Genomic DNA, 18296 nt, shown 5'->3' with positions numbered 1-18296 from the left:
GGATCATTAATTTGGTTTTATGATAAGCTGACACATCCCAAAATTTCAACGTATCCATCTGTTAGTATTTCTCGAATATAATTTTTTGATATTTTATTTGTATTGAAATGAGTTCTTTGACTTAGTGGCCAATAACCGGCTTAAATATGATAGTTTAATGGTTCCATTATTTAATCATCCATAGCCTAGTTGGTTGTGGAATGGACTGCCGAGACGATTGTCCGCAGGTTTAAATCCCAAGGGCACATACCTCTGACTTTTCTAAAATTATGTGTGTTTTCTTTGGGAAATATCGCTTGATTTAACGGTGAAAGAAAACATCGTGAGGAAACCTGCATGCCTGAGGAGTTCTCTATAGGAATTTCAAGGGTGTGTGAAGTCTATCAATCCGCACTAGTCCAGCGTGGTGGACTAAAGCCTAATCCCTCTCAGTAGTAGAGGAGACCCGTGCCTAACAGTGGGACAGTATTATAATACATGGCTGATATTTAAAGAAATAATAATCGAATTATATTGGCATAATATTAAATATTATTGCAACTTATTTTATGTCTTAATGCCATCAGTTCTTTTAAGTTTATACAGGTCGTACTCGCCGAACTCAATACGGCATCGATAAAGTTTGTTTCTGGCCGTTTAAAAACTGGAACGATTCCAATGTAGGATACTAGGTCGTAAGTCTAAATTCCATTTTAAACAATATGTCAAAATATACTTTTTTATCTAAACAATTTTTGTACTCCTATTGTATTATAAAATAATGGTTATAGCCAACATCACAAACGATAAATTTAATGTCTTTAAAAATGTAGGGCAATATGTCGAGCTAACATTAAATACTATCCGCTGTCAGATACCAGTCCGTGCTAAACCCTTGGCAGTACTGTTCTAGCGCGCGTTTCGATAACATTATGTAAACTCTATTTGCACTACATAAACATAGTGTGATATTAAAAAGCACGCGTGCAGTTTTCATTTAGGACTTAGGTTATTTATTTAAGAGTTTAAACCAGGCTTTTTTTTGACAGCGTAAATTATATTGATATAAATACCTTAGTGTTTAAAATTGAAGCCTTAAATAAAGTAACTTAATTAAAGCAAACGCATGTAATAATGTATTCTTATTGTATGCAGTAAGAACACGTGAACAAAAATTAGTAGCATAAGCTACCAGTTATAAAAACCTTTCTACAATATACTTAAAAAGGGTACTACCCTGACTCTACGTTTCTGTGGGATTCAAGTAGGTGAAAAAAGAAAACAGCAAGAAGAAGATAGCTTAAAAATAATCCGAGAGTCAATCATAAGCATTTATATACATTTCAATGAGTGACTTTAGTATATCAATTTCGAGGTAGAGGCAGTGGATAAGCTTAGCTAGAGTCACTTTTGTAAGCAACGTTAAACAAAAATAACGCCCATGATGACACTTAGCTCAGCTTTCAGATGGTAACACCACAAATGAGACTGTAAGATACCTAACACGACGTTTATTGTTAAAGTTACAATTCATTGAAATAGAGAACCTACCTTTGTTTGAGACGCAGCCGGTGGTCGTGCATGCGCACATCACCGGTGTTCTCGATGCCATCCATGATGTTGGCGCGCTTGCTCTCGCCCACCACCATCGTGACTGCAACAAATCAAAAAACCGTTCACTATCACCGAACACTAATTGTGACACATCAATACGAAACACATCACTGTTATAAAATTAACACTTCATCAAAATACGATTAAGGTCAATATTAAATCAGTTCGAGGAGTGATAAAAGGCACAATACCAAAGGATGCCCTATCGCTTAATTTCGGAAAACATCTCACAGTCATATCGGAACAAAACTTCCGGCACTTAACTGCTTGGCAGCAGCAGCAGTTGTCACCACGCGTCAGTCACGCTTGTTTATAAGCCGGGACACACTGGCGTTTTCCGCCATCAGGGACCGCGCGATTTATAGACAACAACTGCCGGAGAATTCTAATGAGTATGGTAATAGTGTAAGAAAGTCCATTGACAATTGTAATGTTCAGTCATATATTGTGCGTTATTAGTCACAAGTGATAAGTAACCTACACACGCGCCAGGCAAGTTTCACTGAACCGAATACGAAAGTGATACGCACTTTGGTTCTAGGGTCACTGTCGGTATACTCATTCGTGCAATGTCACGGGAAACCAAGAAAGATCGGTATGATTCTCGCAGCGTTCGTTCTAATCACATAATGGAATAAGAATACCTTAGAACCTGGACAATATTTTGGGATCCTTCATACATAAAAAGAGAATAAAGAAACTTTGTCGATTCGATCCATTAACAGAAACGTATATGAGAGCAAAGCTTTGAGAAAACGTTATTTAAAAATCATATTTCGTACAAAAACATGATGAATGTGTGTCGTAAAGTCGCCTATATTTTCGACCCGATGACGAAAATATCCCAACACGTAGGTATGTAATGTAATAACAGCTACTAACGAAATTTTGTGTTGAATTTCCTTCTCGATTCATTTTCTTGGAACCACGAGACTTCTTCAATTCGTAGATACCCTGATTAAAGTTCTGTGATTACTCATTTATTGTTGTTATAATACGCATGATTCAACAAGTCGTTTTCTAGAAATCGTTACAGGAATGATTCCATTCAATATGCTGAACAAAGACACAAAACAAGTGGGGTAATTGGTACATATTCAGTTCAATACCTTTATATTAGATTAGATTATTCTGTTTATTTACATTGTTTGTATAGATTCACATTTTGGTTAATCAGGATAAGTTTGTAAAGCAATATTATTCAATTAAGAACTAACCCCCTTATTCATAAACGTTTTTTATCTAAGGACGAAGTAAAGCTGTGATAACAAGCCTGTTTCTCAGTGCCCAACGACACTGAGAAACAGACATAGGGCCGTTGTGATTGGCTATCATTGTTGTATCTCAATATTAGCCAATCACAACGGCTCTATGTCTACGCAATGAGAAGACTGCCATGCCGTCAGCACTGAGAAACAGGCTTGTTATCACAGCTTTACTTGGTCGTTAGATAAAAACCGTCTATGAATAAGGGGGTAAGAATAAAGAGAAACCATGAGTAGGTATTATTAAAGATTTGCTAAGTAGAAGACATCGCGTATGCATGAGTGTCTGTTACCGTTTCGTCTATTCACGCAGTCAATCGCTAGCCTGCAAGCATTATTATGACTGATTAAAGGATATTCAAAAATAAACGCTTTATCTTCTGAATCGTTTTAATATGTACAAACAATTTAATATTATCTGTCCTTCGTTATATATTTCGAAGACCCAGAACTATTTCAAAACGAAGGCCACTATTAAATTTTATTCATGAATAATAAAACAATATAAATACTTCGCCATAAAGTGTTCTGTAATATAATATGAACCACATTCACTTTCTAAATGTCGGACTAACTAGCTATGAAAACAAGTTATTTAAATTATATGACATAGCTAAAAGTCCTCAGGGATGCCCATGCCCCTCACATAAAAATACTCGAATTTAAGTTTAAACTCTCATTATACACATTATTCCAATGCTCATCTACATTATGTAACAAACTCTTAGGGTAAAATTTATTCACCGGTTTAAGCCTTGCAAATAGCAAGTATATAAGTTTAGAATTTAAATTAAGAACGTAAGAATCTGTAGGGATATTTTAATTTAGTAAAGACTGTAGTCACGAACCAAGATGTAAATTGTTTAAAATCTATTTTTTTTTATATTTAGCTCATAAATCATAATGTATCAAACTGTCATACACCTAATCTGTTTCACGATACTCGAGTTCATTCTATCCGCCGGCTATCCATAGCTAATGTGAATAGTACTCAGCTGATATCAATTTATTTGAATCTGTTTTTGACGATGTGAGTTTTGGATTCAATATTGTTACGACTATGATGCATTCACGCGAAAGTTGTAAAACATGCGCCAAGTCAACAAAAACTCCAGGGAATAAGAGTACTTAACTAATTACCACTCGAGAATATGTATGAAATAGGCAATGTTAACCCCTCCATAGCGGCGATAGCCTAGTTGGGTGTGGAACGGACTGCCGAGACGAATGTCCGCAGGTTCAAATCCCAGGGGCACACACCTCTGACTTTTCTAAAAATCATGTGTGTATTCTTTGTGAATTTATCGTTCGCTTTAACGGTGAAGGAAAACATCGTGAGGAAACCTGCACATTTGAGAAGTTATCTATAGGAATTTCGAGGGTATGTGAAGTCTACCAATCCGCACTAGGCCAGCGTGGTGGACTAAGGCCTAATCCCTCTCAGTAGTAGAGGAGGCCCGTGCTCAGCAGTGGGCAAGTATATAATACAGGGCTGATATTATTATTATTATTATTAACCCCTTGAAATTTTTAATCTTCGTAACCCCTTTTAATTAGTTGATACAATTTGCAGACTAGAAAAGTACATTGAAGATATTAAATAATAATACACAGAAATTTCTGTTCAATTTTATACACCATATTAAAGAATAGTTGTTGAGAGACCTCCCCTCTTTATTCGAACAATGTATCAATTGTCATTTCCGGTCAATATCTAAAGAAGTCTTTGTCGTCACCTTTTCCTGTCTGTTATTATGGAATTATCCTATAAAATAAATTATTATACAATTGATAAACTTTGTCAAATAATATTAAACAGCAGCATACTGCCACTGGCGCCTTCAAGACCATGCCTCTCCGCCATGTTCACTTGTATTTATGCAAACTTATGGACTAGACTCCTGTCACTAGAAAATAGATATCCAGGACATTTAATAACTATAACGGATTACTGAGAAGTACCTTTTTAATCAGTGTTTCAAGAGTCAACAGGGCTCTAAATTTTACAAGCTTTTTTTTTAACTTGTAATGATTTTATGTATGTACATGTATGTTCAGGTAAAATCTTGCACCTGAATTTTAAATCAATTATGCTCCCCGGATTGAGAAGAAATTTTTGGATACATGAAAATATGTTTGGATGATAATAAGCTTAGTGACGTTCTTCTAAATCCAATATGGCTGGCGGCCCAAGATGGCGGACTAATTATTTTTTAGGCACACCTATAATATTAAAGGATTTTCTAAGAAAATTATGAACAATAAACTGTCGTCTGATTTCAACCCTTTGAGGAGATGGTGTACTACTGCCCGGCTAAACGGAATTTATAATTTTGTAAACATAAAAGTTTGTTGCGAGATTCACTTGGGTAGATAATACAATAATAATTATTTAAGTTGATTACAACACTAATAAATATCGCGACAAGCGTTTATGTCCACAAAGTTCAATATAAAATGTATTGTATTTAAAAATATATATTTTTTTACTTTTATTTTAGTATAAGTTATTTCTGAATAAGTTCTCTTCCTAGAAAACATTTAAATAAAGATTAATGTTGTAAAAATAAATTACTCAATATATAATAATTAAGTGGACGTATAAAAAGCACTTATGTCATGACATAGGGAGTAAAGACAATTACAATTTAGCAGGTTTTTGTATGAGCTACCATAACAGTTACGGCTAAACCTAATAATAGGTTTAATAATGTTAAATAATGGCATAACCAATGAAAGCTTTACTGTAATCTGTGACAGGCGAGAAGTGATTAACATCATATTATGTAATTTATGAGCAGATGACGGTTGGCCTGATTGTATGAGAGGGACACCCGTCCTGACCTAAATAGCGTCGGCCTGACGCGGTAAAACAATTTACACATAACGATGAGAGCTCATAATTTCCTTTTTGTCGATGCCAAAACTGCGAAACATGTCTGAAGAGTGAAAAATAAGAAGCAAGTCAGAATTTTTCAAATATATGTGTACTATTATTAAAAATATACGCATGTAGCCCGTGCTGTAGGTCCATTGGCGATAACATTGCACCGGGTGTTAGTAAGTTTTTAATGCAGTTTTTGGATTTTGTAGTAGTCCGCCATCCACTAGATACACAAGTAGACAAAAATGCCCTATTTCGCCCATAGCGTTTATTTAAGCGATGATTTTATGCGGTGTGTATTTATTTAAGCATGGCATATTACAAATTATTATATTATATAAGTTTTATGTGTTATTCAGATTTTCACTGATGGTGAATCTATTAAAACACAAATCATATTAATATTTTTCTTTTTCAAATGATTTATTTAGATTTTACGACTAATATTATTGCTTTATACTTACTGCTTATTAGGACCGAAAAAAATGTTTACTTAAATGTATCTAACCTATAGATACTTTGTACTTCGATAATAGTAAGGGTTCCGCAGCCAAAAAGAAATAAATAAAAATAAGACACGTTATGTAAGGTACTGCTCATCCTAGTAAAATAAATGGTTCTGCTTGGACTTCTATTCCAGGAGTAGGTATTATCAAACGCGCGTAGCCGCGTGGAAAGAGTAACGTTTTCATATCAATTATATTTTTAAACGCTACTACCAGAATAAAGCCTTAAAATAATTCTATTTATTACTTAGTCACTTCAGAACTCTCGGACAATGCGGCCAAGATAAAACAATTCAATCCCGAAACTATTTGACATTGACTCATCGTTTACGTCGCGGCTTTTACGTTATTTCTGTGCACAATCGCAATCCCCAATAATAATTATAGAAGCTATTTTATCAAAGCTTATAAATAGTCCACTATGTCAGGAAGTTACCTGACATTTTTACTTGATTTTTTTAATACAAATAGATAATTCTATTTATATTGAGCTTTTCATATTTTGGAACATCTTAGTAAACTAATCTATTTCTACGTAAAGTGGTATGCTCATAACAAAAGGTCACTTGAGCCACAAAGTGTCTGCGAGGTGACGGCGAGATCTTGAACTGTCGTCGGGACTTATTTTCACGTGCAACAGGTGCAAGTACGTGGACACAGCTCTCGCGTTAACCGATCACAAAACTAGGCCAGTTACATTGGATGTCAATGTTTGTCGGTCGGAAGCGGTAACATTGGTCGATGTGTAAGCGTTTACGGTCACGTCCAGAAAAAATGTGGCGCAAGTAGCCAATTACCATGTGGGATAGTGTGGGGCCGGCGTCTCGACGCCTCTATAAATATCGCGATCCGCGCCCGCACACCCCGCAAACCCGAGCAGCGCGTCCACCGACGACGACCCTGCGCACCGGGGCCCGCCGGTGCCGGCCTGTACCAACCTTCGAGCTTACACTATTCAAATTACGAGCCACGCATAAGCCCAATCCCCTCCTACCATGTTCATGCACATGCTACCTTTAATTTCCGAAATTCAAACAGCAAATCGGTGATTCATGTTACCAACACGGATGAATGATTAATATTAATAACATAATTTCCTCAACGTCCTGACGACAATGATTTAAATTGTAAACGTCGTTTAATCATAAATCGGCCAAAGAGATTGTTGAACTCAGGAGAAAACAAGGTGTGGGTGTTGTTATTTTTCGTAAATAAGTCATTAAATCTAAGCGGTGGTCCAATTGTGAGCGTGTCCCGGAAGCGCAGCGCGGCGGTCCCTCGTCATCAGCCGTGTTCAAGCGGACACGCAGCGTGCGGACGTAGCGATCGTGCTATTTTTGTCCACCACCAGTTGAATAACCTCCAATCAACTATTCGCACTTGCCTACGAATCCAACTGTAGCACGGATCATCATTCATCTAGGCTTTAATGATCACATGGCACTTGCAAACTTTTTTACATGTAGATGACTTATGGTCAGGACTTGAGCAGTTAACTGAGATTTAATTTCGTATGAAATTTACTAATACTTTAATTAGATTACCGTGAAATTTAAAGTCTGTTAGTAATGGACTTCCCAATCTACTAAACTAAACTCTACGGGAAAAAATCAATTTAAAATGTCGGTAAAAAAGGAAGTTAATTAATTTACGATTCTCTTGAAATATTTATTACAAAACCTTTAAACATTAAATTGAACTGCACTTAAAAAAAACATAGTACGCTTCTTCGGGCGTAAGTGTGACTTCTCAAACTATAAACGAATGAGAAATAAATGCGACATCTTACAGAAATATTAATTTAATAAGATCAATATTAGTTTACCGGTATATTAGCATTATTATATCCGAAACAACAAAAATTGTATATATTTAATTATCGTTATCATATCGTCATATAAAAACCAATAATAGAACCATTTGGTAGAGACTAGAGACATGAAGAAGAACCAACCTATGCCCTTTAACTAAATAATATCGTCTGCGTTCTAATTATATCACTATATCGAAGGGTTTCTGTTGTGGCACGCATAAATGTAGGTAGTAACATTCCAGTTCGACCGTCATACAACCAAAGTACTTTCGTGCCAGTTGATTTCCAGGATCATAAAATTTCTGAGGGACCGAAACCGATCAATACATTGGCGACATTTTGTCGATGCGTATTACGTAATATTTGACTATCTGACGGCTATTACACCCTACGCACTTTTGACGATTCAGAATAAACTCATGGTAGCTAACCAATTGTTATCTTGAGTTTTAAGCATCGAATTTTAAATAGTATTAAACATAATAACATAGAAATCTTTTCAAAAGAAAATTTTGATTTTTATTATGTACTGACATAGCAACCGTATATTAAAGAAAATCGATGTTGTGTTTTATATTAGCTTATATATGTAGATATACACATTGCTGAATGACGCACAGACATCACCTGCCTATCAGTCGTTTGCTGTCTGGCTAGATAAAAAACTAATAAAGTACGGAAGAAAATAGAACAGCAAAAGTAAATTCTTACAAGAAAAATTGCTGCGACGGAAAAGTTTGAATTAGGAAGAGAGTCTAGAGATACGACAATTATATTACATACGAGTATAGTATAAGTTTAACAGTTATACTATAAATAGTATAAGCAATACCATATAATATTTTGTTTTACTATACCTACTACATTCTTTTAAATCATCGTTTCTTATTGTGATACAAAAATCTAATTTTACTTTATTTGAAAAAAATAATAATTTTCAATGATTGCAATACTTATTATTATTTATTGCTCTTTATGACTGATAGTGAAAACCCCAGTCATTATCTCATCAAGTCGCGGCACGTTTATCTGCTTAGGCTTAAGCATTTAAGTATTTTGTCTTGGTAAGAGGTATCAAACATAGGACCAGAGTCCTTAGTTTACAATTTTATAATAAATATACCAAAAAAAAGTATACTATAAACTTTTTATACTTATATATGTTTGTTATGATTTACATACGTAACTGTTTACGAACGTTTACATTTAATATTATAGTATCACTAAATTATTTGTCTATATGGCGGTGCTATCCACATTGAACTATCCACCCTTGCTATTCCCCCGCATATCTTTGTCGCTCTTTCGTGCTACTGTCATAAAACCGCTCGGGCGGCCACATCGCCGCTATGCGCCTAAATCGTCCTAAGACGTGCTTTTTATGCGATTCTAGAAAGATTAAAGCAAGTACTCATCGTTTACACACAGTTCACTCCTCGCAGAATATAGCACGAGAGTAAATTCAACCACCCTCATAACAGACTACCCTCATAGTTATGGTCTTTGAAATAACAAAGATTTATACCATTTTCAAAATGTCTCCAATATATATATTTACTTCAGTTTGGTTATCCATTCCATCTATTGGCGCATTTCTATCTCCGAAACATGGAAGCGTGCCTTTGTGGCTTCTATTAGTTAACCGTCTGCTCCATTGAGCAGAACGGGTCTTACGCAAGTATACTTTCCCCTAGATTTCAATTCTACAACCACAGAGATCATTAACAACGAAGAAACATCAAACAGGATTTTTTTCAACTAAAAATAGGCCATTTTATTATGTTCCTCTATCTGGTCAAATCATTTTGGACATCATATTACGTTGATTCATTTCTATGAAACAAAAGGCCAAACATATAAGGGCTTCTGCTAGTAACAAACATCAGAATAATTCCTTTGGTAGATTGTAAAGTGAAGAATATTGTAGAAAAACATGTGATGTTAAAACTTTAAATGTATCTCTCTTACGTTCACTGACGGTGACGTGCAACAAATGTACGTTGTGCAAGTGCCTAATAATAACTACATGTACATTGTACATAGTTACGTTAAATTTTTTTAATGTAACTTTTTCTCGATGTTTCTTTCTTCGTCATTCAACCACGTCACGCACTATGCAGGGATATTTTGTTGATGTAAAGTATCGTTAAAACTAATATAAGCATGATAAATGCTTATATTATTTTAACGATACTTTACATAAATAACAATATCAGACATATTATTTCATTCTATCCCCTCGGGCATAAAATCGCACATTATGGAATTCTTTCTAATTTTTAACAGTTAAGGGTCTTACGTTCCTTTACATGAGATTCACATTCAAAGATTTGTCATGTTTACAGTATGTTAACATGTGTTACATGACATGAATATGCGCAGTAGGTCACCATGTGATTTGCAACCACATGGGTTTTTATATGAGGGACACTGCACCAACATCAGTCACTGACCACGACCAACGTGATGTGTTTACACCGCAATACATGGTTAAATTAGCTCTTACAGTACAAATGATTACTAACTATGCGAACGTATTTCTTTAGGATAGTCAATCAGTAAACGTTCAGTATTGTACCGTTGTACGATAATAAAAAAAGGAATAAAAAGCCCCACATTACGTCCAACAACTATTGTCTAGGCGGCGATTTGTCTGCGTGACACCAACATAAACATTACAAGCAAAATGACGCAGTTGTATGCATATTTTTGTCGTAAAAGTTTATAATTTGGCAAAGAGTCTAGAACTCTGTACCAATGAACGTAACGAAAATAGAATATAATTCCATACTGCTGACTCAATACTGGATTTTGTCTTAAATCATACATGCATACGAGAGTAGAAAATACAATCGCGTGGTGCGCGCGACAAACAACCGGGAAAGTTATGTAATTCGTGTCAATAAATACGTATAATACACATTCAAGTTTTCAAAAATAAAACAATAGTATAGAGTATTATAATGGACCATAGATTCGATTTCCACAGAGTCGTGATTGTTTGTGAAACACACAAATATCTTATGAGTGTTTCTGGAACCGAAAGTCGCTCATAATTCCTGGTATCGAGGACATAAGATTAAGGACTTGTATCAATGGTAGCGTATGGTCGGAGTAATGTATGTTCCAGTTAGATGTATGTATTATCTCTGTATTCAGTAAAAAAAATAACATAATATTCTGCGTTTTATGTTTACAAGAAGCCAAAGAACTAAATGTCACCATAAAATTTAGTACCTTCGCTGCATCTATCATCATACCAAATACAATAAAGATATGTTTTTATTGCCTCCGAAGGCAGATGAGCTAACGGCCAACCTGATGGTAAGTAGTGACAGTCGCCCATGGACGTCAGCAATGCCAAGAGCACTGCTTAGCTGTTGCCTACCTTGAAAAAAAGTTTAAACTTCGTTTGAAGAAGCAAGTCACAGCGTTAAGGTAAAACACCCCTTGGAGGAAGTTCATTCCAGAGTAAACACGTGCGTGGTAAGAAAGATCTCTGGAAGCGCACAGTGCAGACAGTGATCTTTTCTTGGGGGGACGGATGAATGAATTGTAAGTAATTGGTACTTGGATGCCACAACCCGGAGATGCGAACGGTACTCCACGATAGACCAAATTTATGCTTTATAAAGACATACCCCCTTATTCATAGACGTTATTTATTTAAGGAACGAGCATTGCTGTGATAACAAGTCTGTTTCTCAGCTTTGTTTATCTGATAGCCAACTAAATTCAAGTTGTATCTCAATATTAGCCAATCACGACGGCCATTTTTATATACATCTACGACTTTTATTGTACATATATTGAAAATACCTAGGCATATTAGCAATAATTGAATTTATTAATAGTTTATTATAGGATTAGACTTAAGTTAAATACATAATCTACACCAGTTTTCCCCAAGCGGGTGATAAGGCCCGTTAGTAGGCGCTAGAGACCTTCAAGGGGGCGGTAAAGGGCTTTTAAGAAATTGAGGGGCGATAACGTGATACCATATTTCATCTAAATCCATTCAGTAATTTAGTCGTGGAAACGAAATAATCAAACAAACCAAATTACACGCTTTCGCATTTATGATGTTAGTAAAGGTGTGAGTTTCGGGGGCAGTGGTGTAAAGTAAGGAGGGGCGGTAGTGGTGGCCCGTCCCGTGCGCTACTTTTAGAGAGGCGACAGAACGTCTAAAATAAAATCATTTAAAAATGAGGACTTTCTCCTTTCATAGTTTGTCACATGTAGGTAGGGTAGCGCGTTGCGCCTATTTATTTTTGTTTTGTTAAAAAGATCTTTTTTTATTTGCTCTTGCCCAGCGCCTATAGGAGGTGAAAGTCTGAGAACCTATAATTGACACTCTGCGCCATTTAGTACATTGAGCTAATACGTTAAAGAAATAAAATTTTCATTTTTACTAAAGTCTAAAGTAAAGTCTAAAGTAATATGAGATATATCTACCTACTTTAAAGTTATGAAAACTAGCACAAACTCTATATTGCCTGTACACTGTTTGTAACTTTGAAAGTTACAATTTCAAAATATAAAAACACGTTTTTCCTTGACGCTTTACTGAGTGTTTCTGTGTTTCTTCTCATACAATTTATATTATTCCACAGATTTTGGGAGACAGCTGCACTCACAAAGCCTAACTGGCATAATCATAGCACGAATCCACTTAACAAAGACACTAGTGATGGAAATTCAACGCTCAACTACAAGCGGGAAGAGAAATCCAAATTCGCCTACACGCGCAACTCTCATAGACAAATATACTACACACTGGCGAAGGATCCATACTCTATATAATCTGATTTCTGCCGACTTCCCTTTATGTAGAATTTATATAGAATCTAATTATCATTAAAACGATTTGCAGGCCGCATTCAGAACCTACATGATCTTCTTCCCTTTCGGAATATTTCACCTTACAACACGGATACTGCAAGTTTCTATTTAATAGCATGTTACTTGTGCGATGTAAATTTTGAAGATGTATTTCTTTGTATTTATCTCCAGTGGATCGTGATTCTCAATCAACTTTATAGTGTATCTCTCCATCGGCTACAGTCTTCTGCCTAATGTAATGCTGCATAAATGGACACATTCAACGCATTGGAATCCTGGTCTATCCATCTTTTGTGGTTTCGTCCTCGTGGTCTCTTCCCTTCCACCTAACCAACCATGAAGCAGCGTTTCTGGTTCCTTTGTATAAGGTAAATAAATATTAAATTTAATTTGAAGCAACAAATACGTTGTAGCCATCATTGCCTACTCAATTTGATTCTAGAATTCAAGCGTCCATCTAACAACGTGAAATATTGTTAAATATTTATGCAGTGCGTAATTATCTTTTTTTAATTAATAGAATAGATGCGGCATTCAATTTAGTAACGCAATAAACTTCAAAACGTGTCAAATAATGTGCAGTGTCAATTCTGTGACAGAACACTTTATATTGGAAGTTAGCCAGATAAACAAGTTGTATGCTTGCCTGAGGCAATATCAGAAATATTTAAAACATTGAATCCATAATTTATCACGGCAATAAGGAAATAGATCAACGTACTACGACAATGTAATGAAATTTATGTTAATTTGCTATCCCTGGATTGAATCATGTATTTGCTCTGCTGTACTAGTGTAATAGACAACGATTACCTAGTTATATTGTAAAATTTATGTTATTGTATATGTTATGTAACAGGAAAAAAGAATTTGGTGTGCTAACATAATATTATAATATTGATTGCTATAGATCTTGACTGATAGAAAATCATTTAGACTACATGCTTGAGTAAGAAACTGTATAAAAGCAGCTCCAAAAAAAATACAATTATAAAAATGGCTAACGGCATCCAAGATTTTTTTGTTAGCTTGTTAGTGTTTTTCTGCAACAATTCCAATAGCGAAAAGTGCCAAAATTTACTTTTGCTTTGACCTAAAAGCTTTGTTAATAAAACATAAAGGTTTGTTTATAGGCATTTAAAACAATTAATTTCCTTCCTTCATTAATTTCTAAGAATTAAATTAAGATATCTGTTTATGGTTGATTTGTTTACACTATTCTATTAAATAATATTTATTAATAGCAAATAATATGATAAGCAAACCTTTTGTGAAAACGACAAGAAAGCATTCAAATTAGGCGCGAGATTGCAGTGCAGTGTATCTGACGCATTATAGTTTGGAGGCACTTGCGGAAAATTCAAGGCGCTCTTAAGTTATAACTTTATCGTCACTGGTGTTGTGGCAATTCTTAATGCTAGTATTGATTACGCGCGGCAAACATCCGAATATCGCGTCGCCTCGAGCTGCAGCCGCACCTATTCTTATGGATTTACCCAGCCGCGCAGCAAACTTAATAGGGTCCTTATGAATTTATAAATTCATAAGGACCTATAGGTCAGTGCGGTTAATTTGAATGCTCCCAAAAGTTGGTTAAATAATATACAAAAATAATTAATATATTAAATAATATTATGAGAAAGACTAAGCGCATATGTGACGAACTAGGTATCTCTTTCAAATGCCGGCATTATAATACTCGATGACGTCACAAGACTTGAATAATTTTTATTTATTTTGAATTTTCTTTTTTTTTTAAATAAAATATTTTTCATACTTATAAGTAATAAATAAGAACATCTCAGACTTTTTTGGATTTGCCTTTTCTATCATATTGTAATGTGCAACATATCTATAGGATTTTAGTCATATTTCTTATCACAAGTATATTTCATCTCAGGTGAAATATGCCAGCCATGATAAACAATAAAATTATAAAAAAATATGCTCCACATATTTAAAAATATATATAAGAAAAAACAATTATTAATTAACAATGACATTAAACATTTCTGTACTCTGTAGACTTAGTTACAATGTGAAATTAGTCCACTACTTGGAAAAAGAACAGACCTACTTTTCATATTTAATAATAGCACAAAAAAAGAATATGTATGTGGCCAAAAATAAAATGTTCTAACACTTATTGTTTATGCTGACAGTTAATTGCTGAGATAATTATAGTTACATTGTGACAATACACAATTTGTTTCATATATTTTATAAATTACATTGTTTTGATGGATAAATCCAAAACTTTGAGCAAAAAGTTATGGTTGTATTTTTAGTACTGTATTATAAAATAAATATAAGATTGTTGCACTATAATATGAAATGTGACTTACAAGTAGTAGTCATTGCAATTAGTATTTAACTATTATATCACAGTTAAGGCGGTTAGTAAGAGTGTAATACTTAAACCTATCAGTATTCAGTTCATACAATGCAGTTCTAATACTTGAATAAGCTGCAACAATAAATGTGTTATGATGCAATGAATATACAGTGGAGACCCAATTATCCAGACCTCAGTTATATGGATTTGTGATCAAATGGATTGCCAACTGCTCATGAAACAGCATAAAACTCCAAAACTAGTAAATCAATTTTGAAAATAATTTCATCAATACACATCACAACACTCCTGAGTGCTATAGGCTACTTTTTATCCCAGAATGGCCATTAACACAAGTGGCGCTACATAGAAAAGCTTAATGTTAATACATATGCATATAAATATTTTTATTATGTATTCAATAATCAATAATTATGCAGATTTTCAATTGTCATAATACCCTATGACAGCAATTAGTATGGTTAATCAATAGTCCATTATAATATTATTAATAAAATAATATCACATATATACTATTACCTGAATAATCACAAAATAAATAAATAATACATAATTGATCTTATTTTATCTATATAATATGGATTTTCATACAGTTTTTGTAGAATAGATAAATGAAACTAACATTCCTACTACTAACATTAATGAGTATATTTGAAATTACCTAGTCTATTGATTTCTTTCTACTTTGTGTTTGCTAGTTTTGATTTAGAACTTTTAATATAGGAACAAATGTCACAACATTTATGAAGTGGAAACTGGCTGAATTATTTCATATAGACATCAACCTGCCACTAAATCCTATCACAATCTGTGCAGCCTTTTCAATGACTGCCAATTCAGGTGGAAACTGGTTTTTAATTCATAAGTATGTGTTTTATCATTACCAACAAACATTTTGATTTATTTAAATTTTTATTGGTTCAGTATGTTCTACATAGTTATTGTTTTTCCAAGTACTAATTTATTATGATTGATAATTTTATGTCCTTGTATTAAATAGGAAATTGGTATAGTTTACCTATTGAAAATATGGGTATTAATCTGCCATAACAATATTTAAAACAGAAAATATGGTCACTAATTACAACAGCTTTGATATACTTAAGCCACATATTAAATGTATGTATAAATAATTTATAAGTAATGGAAACCTTTGGGACAAAGTTATAAATCTCACATATTATACTGTACTAAGACATGTTGATCATATCAAACTACATACAAATACACTGTTTGCACCAATTATCATTTATTATAAAATTATAGCTTATTTTAATGTTGTACCAGTCCTTAATAGGGAATATCACTTGTTAATTAAATTAATCAATTTATATATTTGCTTGTAATGATGTATTGTTAAAAACACAAATTTCCTTATGGTTGTATTCAAATATGACTGGAATGCAAAATATTATTTGCAAATAAGGCCATGTATCATACAATATAGTTGCAACATGGGAACTAATATTTAAAGCTCTTTTTGTAGTTTTTGTATATATTTATGCTTACAGCTGATATATTTGACAGGAAGTTTTTTCTGTAAATATACATCCTCAAGATAGTTTTTTTTACTTGTCATAAGTACTATTTATAGACATCGGATTTATTTTAATAGTAACTATCACAGTTATAGACAAATAAAAATGTAGGCAGCTTGAGACAGCAGTGTTTATCATTACATTTCACTGACCTATTTCTAATATGTTTTTGTAACACATTCCCATTGAATTTCAACCTTACATGTGTGGCTTTAGAGACGGTTGTACCGGCTGGGCCGCCAGATGAATCATGCTGCAAAAGTTTACACCAGTGGGCAAAGCCTGATGTCATACAGGGCCGAACATCTACCACGATCCCGAGCCGCAACCGCGACTGCACACCTCACAAGAATGTAGCTCAGGCTTACACTATACTTCCCACATCTTCAAAATAACATATGCCACCAAAAAATGCTTTCCTCGTGCCATTCCATGAAATCGAACAACTACGTTCATAAATTGACATTCTTATGTAATATTCCATACTTACGGAGGTGTCCGGTATATTTGCGATACTTTAATTAGAACAGTTCATTGGAAATTACATAAAAAAGTAATAATTCATGCGTAGGAGGCATAAATACCTTTATTTTATGTGTAATCCAATATCCAGAAGATAGTCGCAGTTCTATAAACACATGTACACTGTCATTAATGTAAAATAGCACACCATCACAAAGCAGCACTACACAATTTTTCACTTAAAATTATATTTTTCTGTGAAAATATCACATAATGCGCCATTTTCGCAATAAATCCGAAGGACAGCAATCGGCAGTCGCTGCCATCTTTTTTGTCAAATGTCTAAAAACTAAATATAGCGCTTGGAACGAACTCTGGTGTTATTTTTAGACAATACGAAGAAAGTTTCGTTGTAAAACTAGTAACGACATCTTTTTTTAGTTATTGCACATACGTATCGGTCAATAGATGGCGTGCTAACACTTTTCAGATAATTTACAACAGATGACTCTATGTGTGACATAATAATGTATAAGTAGTCAAATTACCTCGTCTACTAATAGATATAAGAGATGGCGGTATTTCGGGATATAGTAAACTTGAATTGATAGCGTGGTATCAAGTAGTCTGCAAAATAGCCACCAACTCCTTAGCAACTTAAATGCAACACATCAAGATGATTTGGCCTATAATATATAATAATAATAGTAATTTAAAAAGTTTGAAATAAAAAATTAATCGAAAATTTAAATAAGTACCTCCCTCTGCTGGAGTGTCCATATTTTCGCACATAATGTACCATGATTTTCAAAATCTCAGGTAAGATACATCAGAAAAGTAACCGGCTTTTTTATATACCTACTCAAGTAAGTATTCATTTATTTTTCATAAAGAAAATAAAGCTTATCAGTAATTTTAGGTACATATCGTAGAAATGCAACAAGAAATAATATTAGATAAGGTCAGGTGGGGCAAGTGCGCCGACGGGGTAAGTGCACCTACCCTAAAAAAATCGAGAACTATTGATGTTATACAAT

At 34.0% G+C, this 18296-nt stretch overlaps 1 protein-coding gene across 9 annotated transcripts in view; it reads right to left on the bottom strand.

The window, feature by feature from the left end:
- LOC115444896 (MAP/microtubule affinity-regulating kinase 3) overlaps window positions 1-17624 on the bottom strand; it is a 41051-nt gene extending 23427 nt beyond the window's left edge. For 7 of the 9 annotated variants that reach the window (XM_037443637.1, XM_037443640.1, XM_037443635.1 and 4 more), the window contains exons 1-2: window positions 17382-17624; window positions 1531-1633 (exon numbers count right to left, since the gene is read on the bottom strand). In XM_037443637.1, coding sequence (XP_037299534.1) covers window positions 1531-1628 — 98 coding nt within the window. In that variant the 5' untranslated portion in view covers window positions 1629-1633; window positions 17382-17624. The remainder of the gene's footprint in view (window positions 1-1530; window positions 1634-17381) is intronic. The other 2 variants (XM_037443642.1, XM_037443636.1) reach the window with 1 other exon arrangement.
- Window positions 17625-18296: the final 672 nt, after the last annotated feature.

This window comes from Manduca sexta, chromosome 26 (genome assembly GCF_014839805.1).
Source record: "Manduca sexta isolate Smith_Timp_Sample1 chromosome 26, JHU_Msex_v1.0, whole genome shotgun sequence".
In the NCBI taxonomy this organism is placed as follows: Eukaryota; Metazoa; Arthropoda; class Insecta; order Lepidoptera; family Sphingidae; genus Manduca; species Manduca sexta.
The sequence above is the reverse complement of the archived record's forward strand: the minus strand, read 5'-3'. Positions and strand labels throughout refer to the sequence as shown.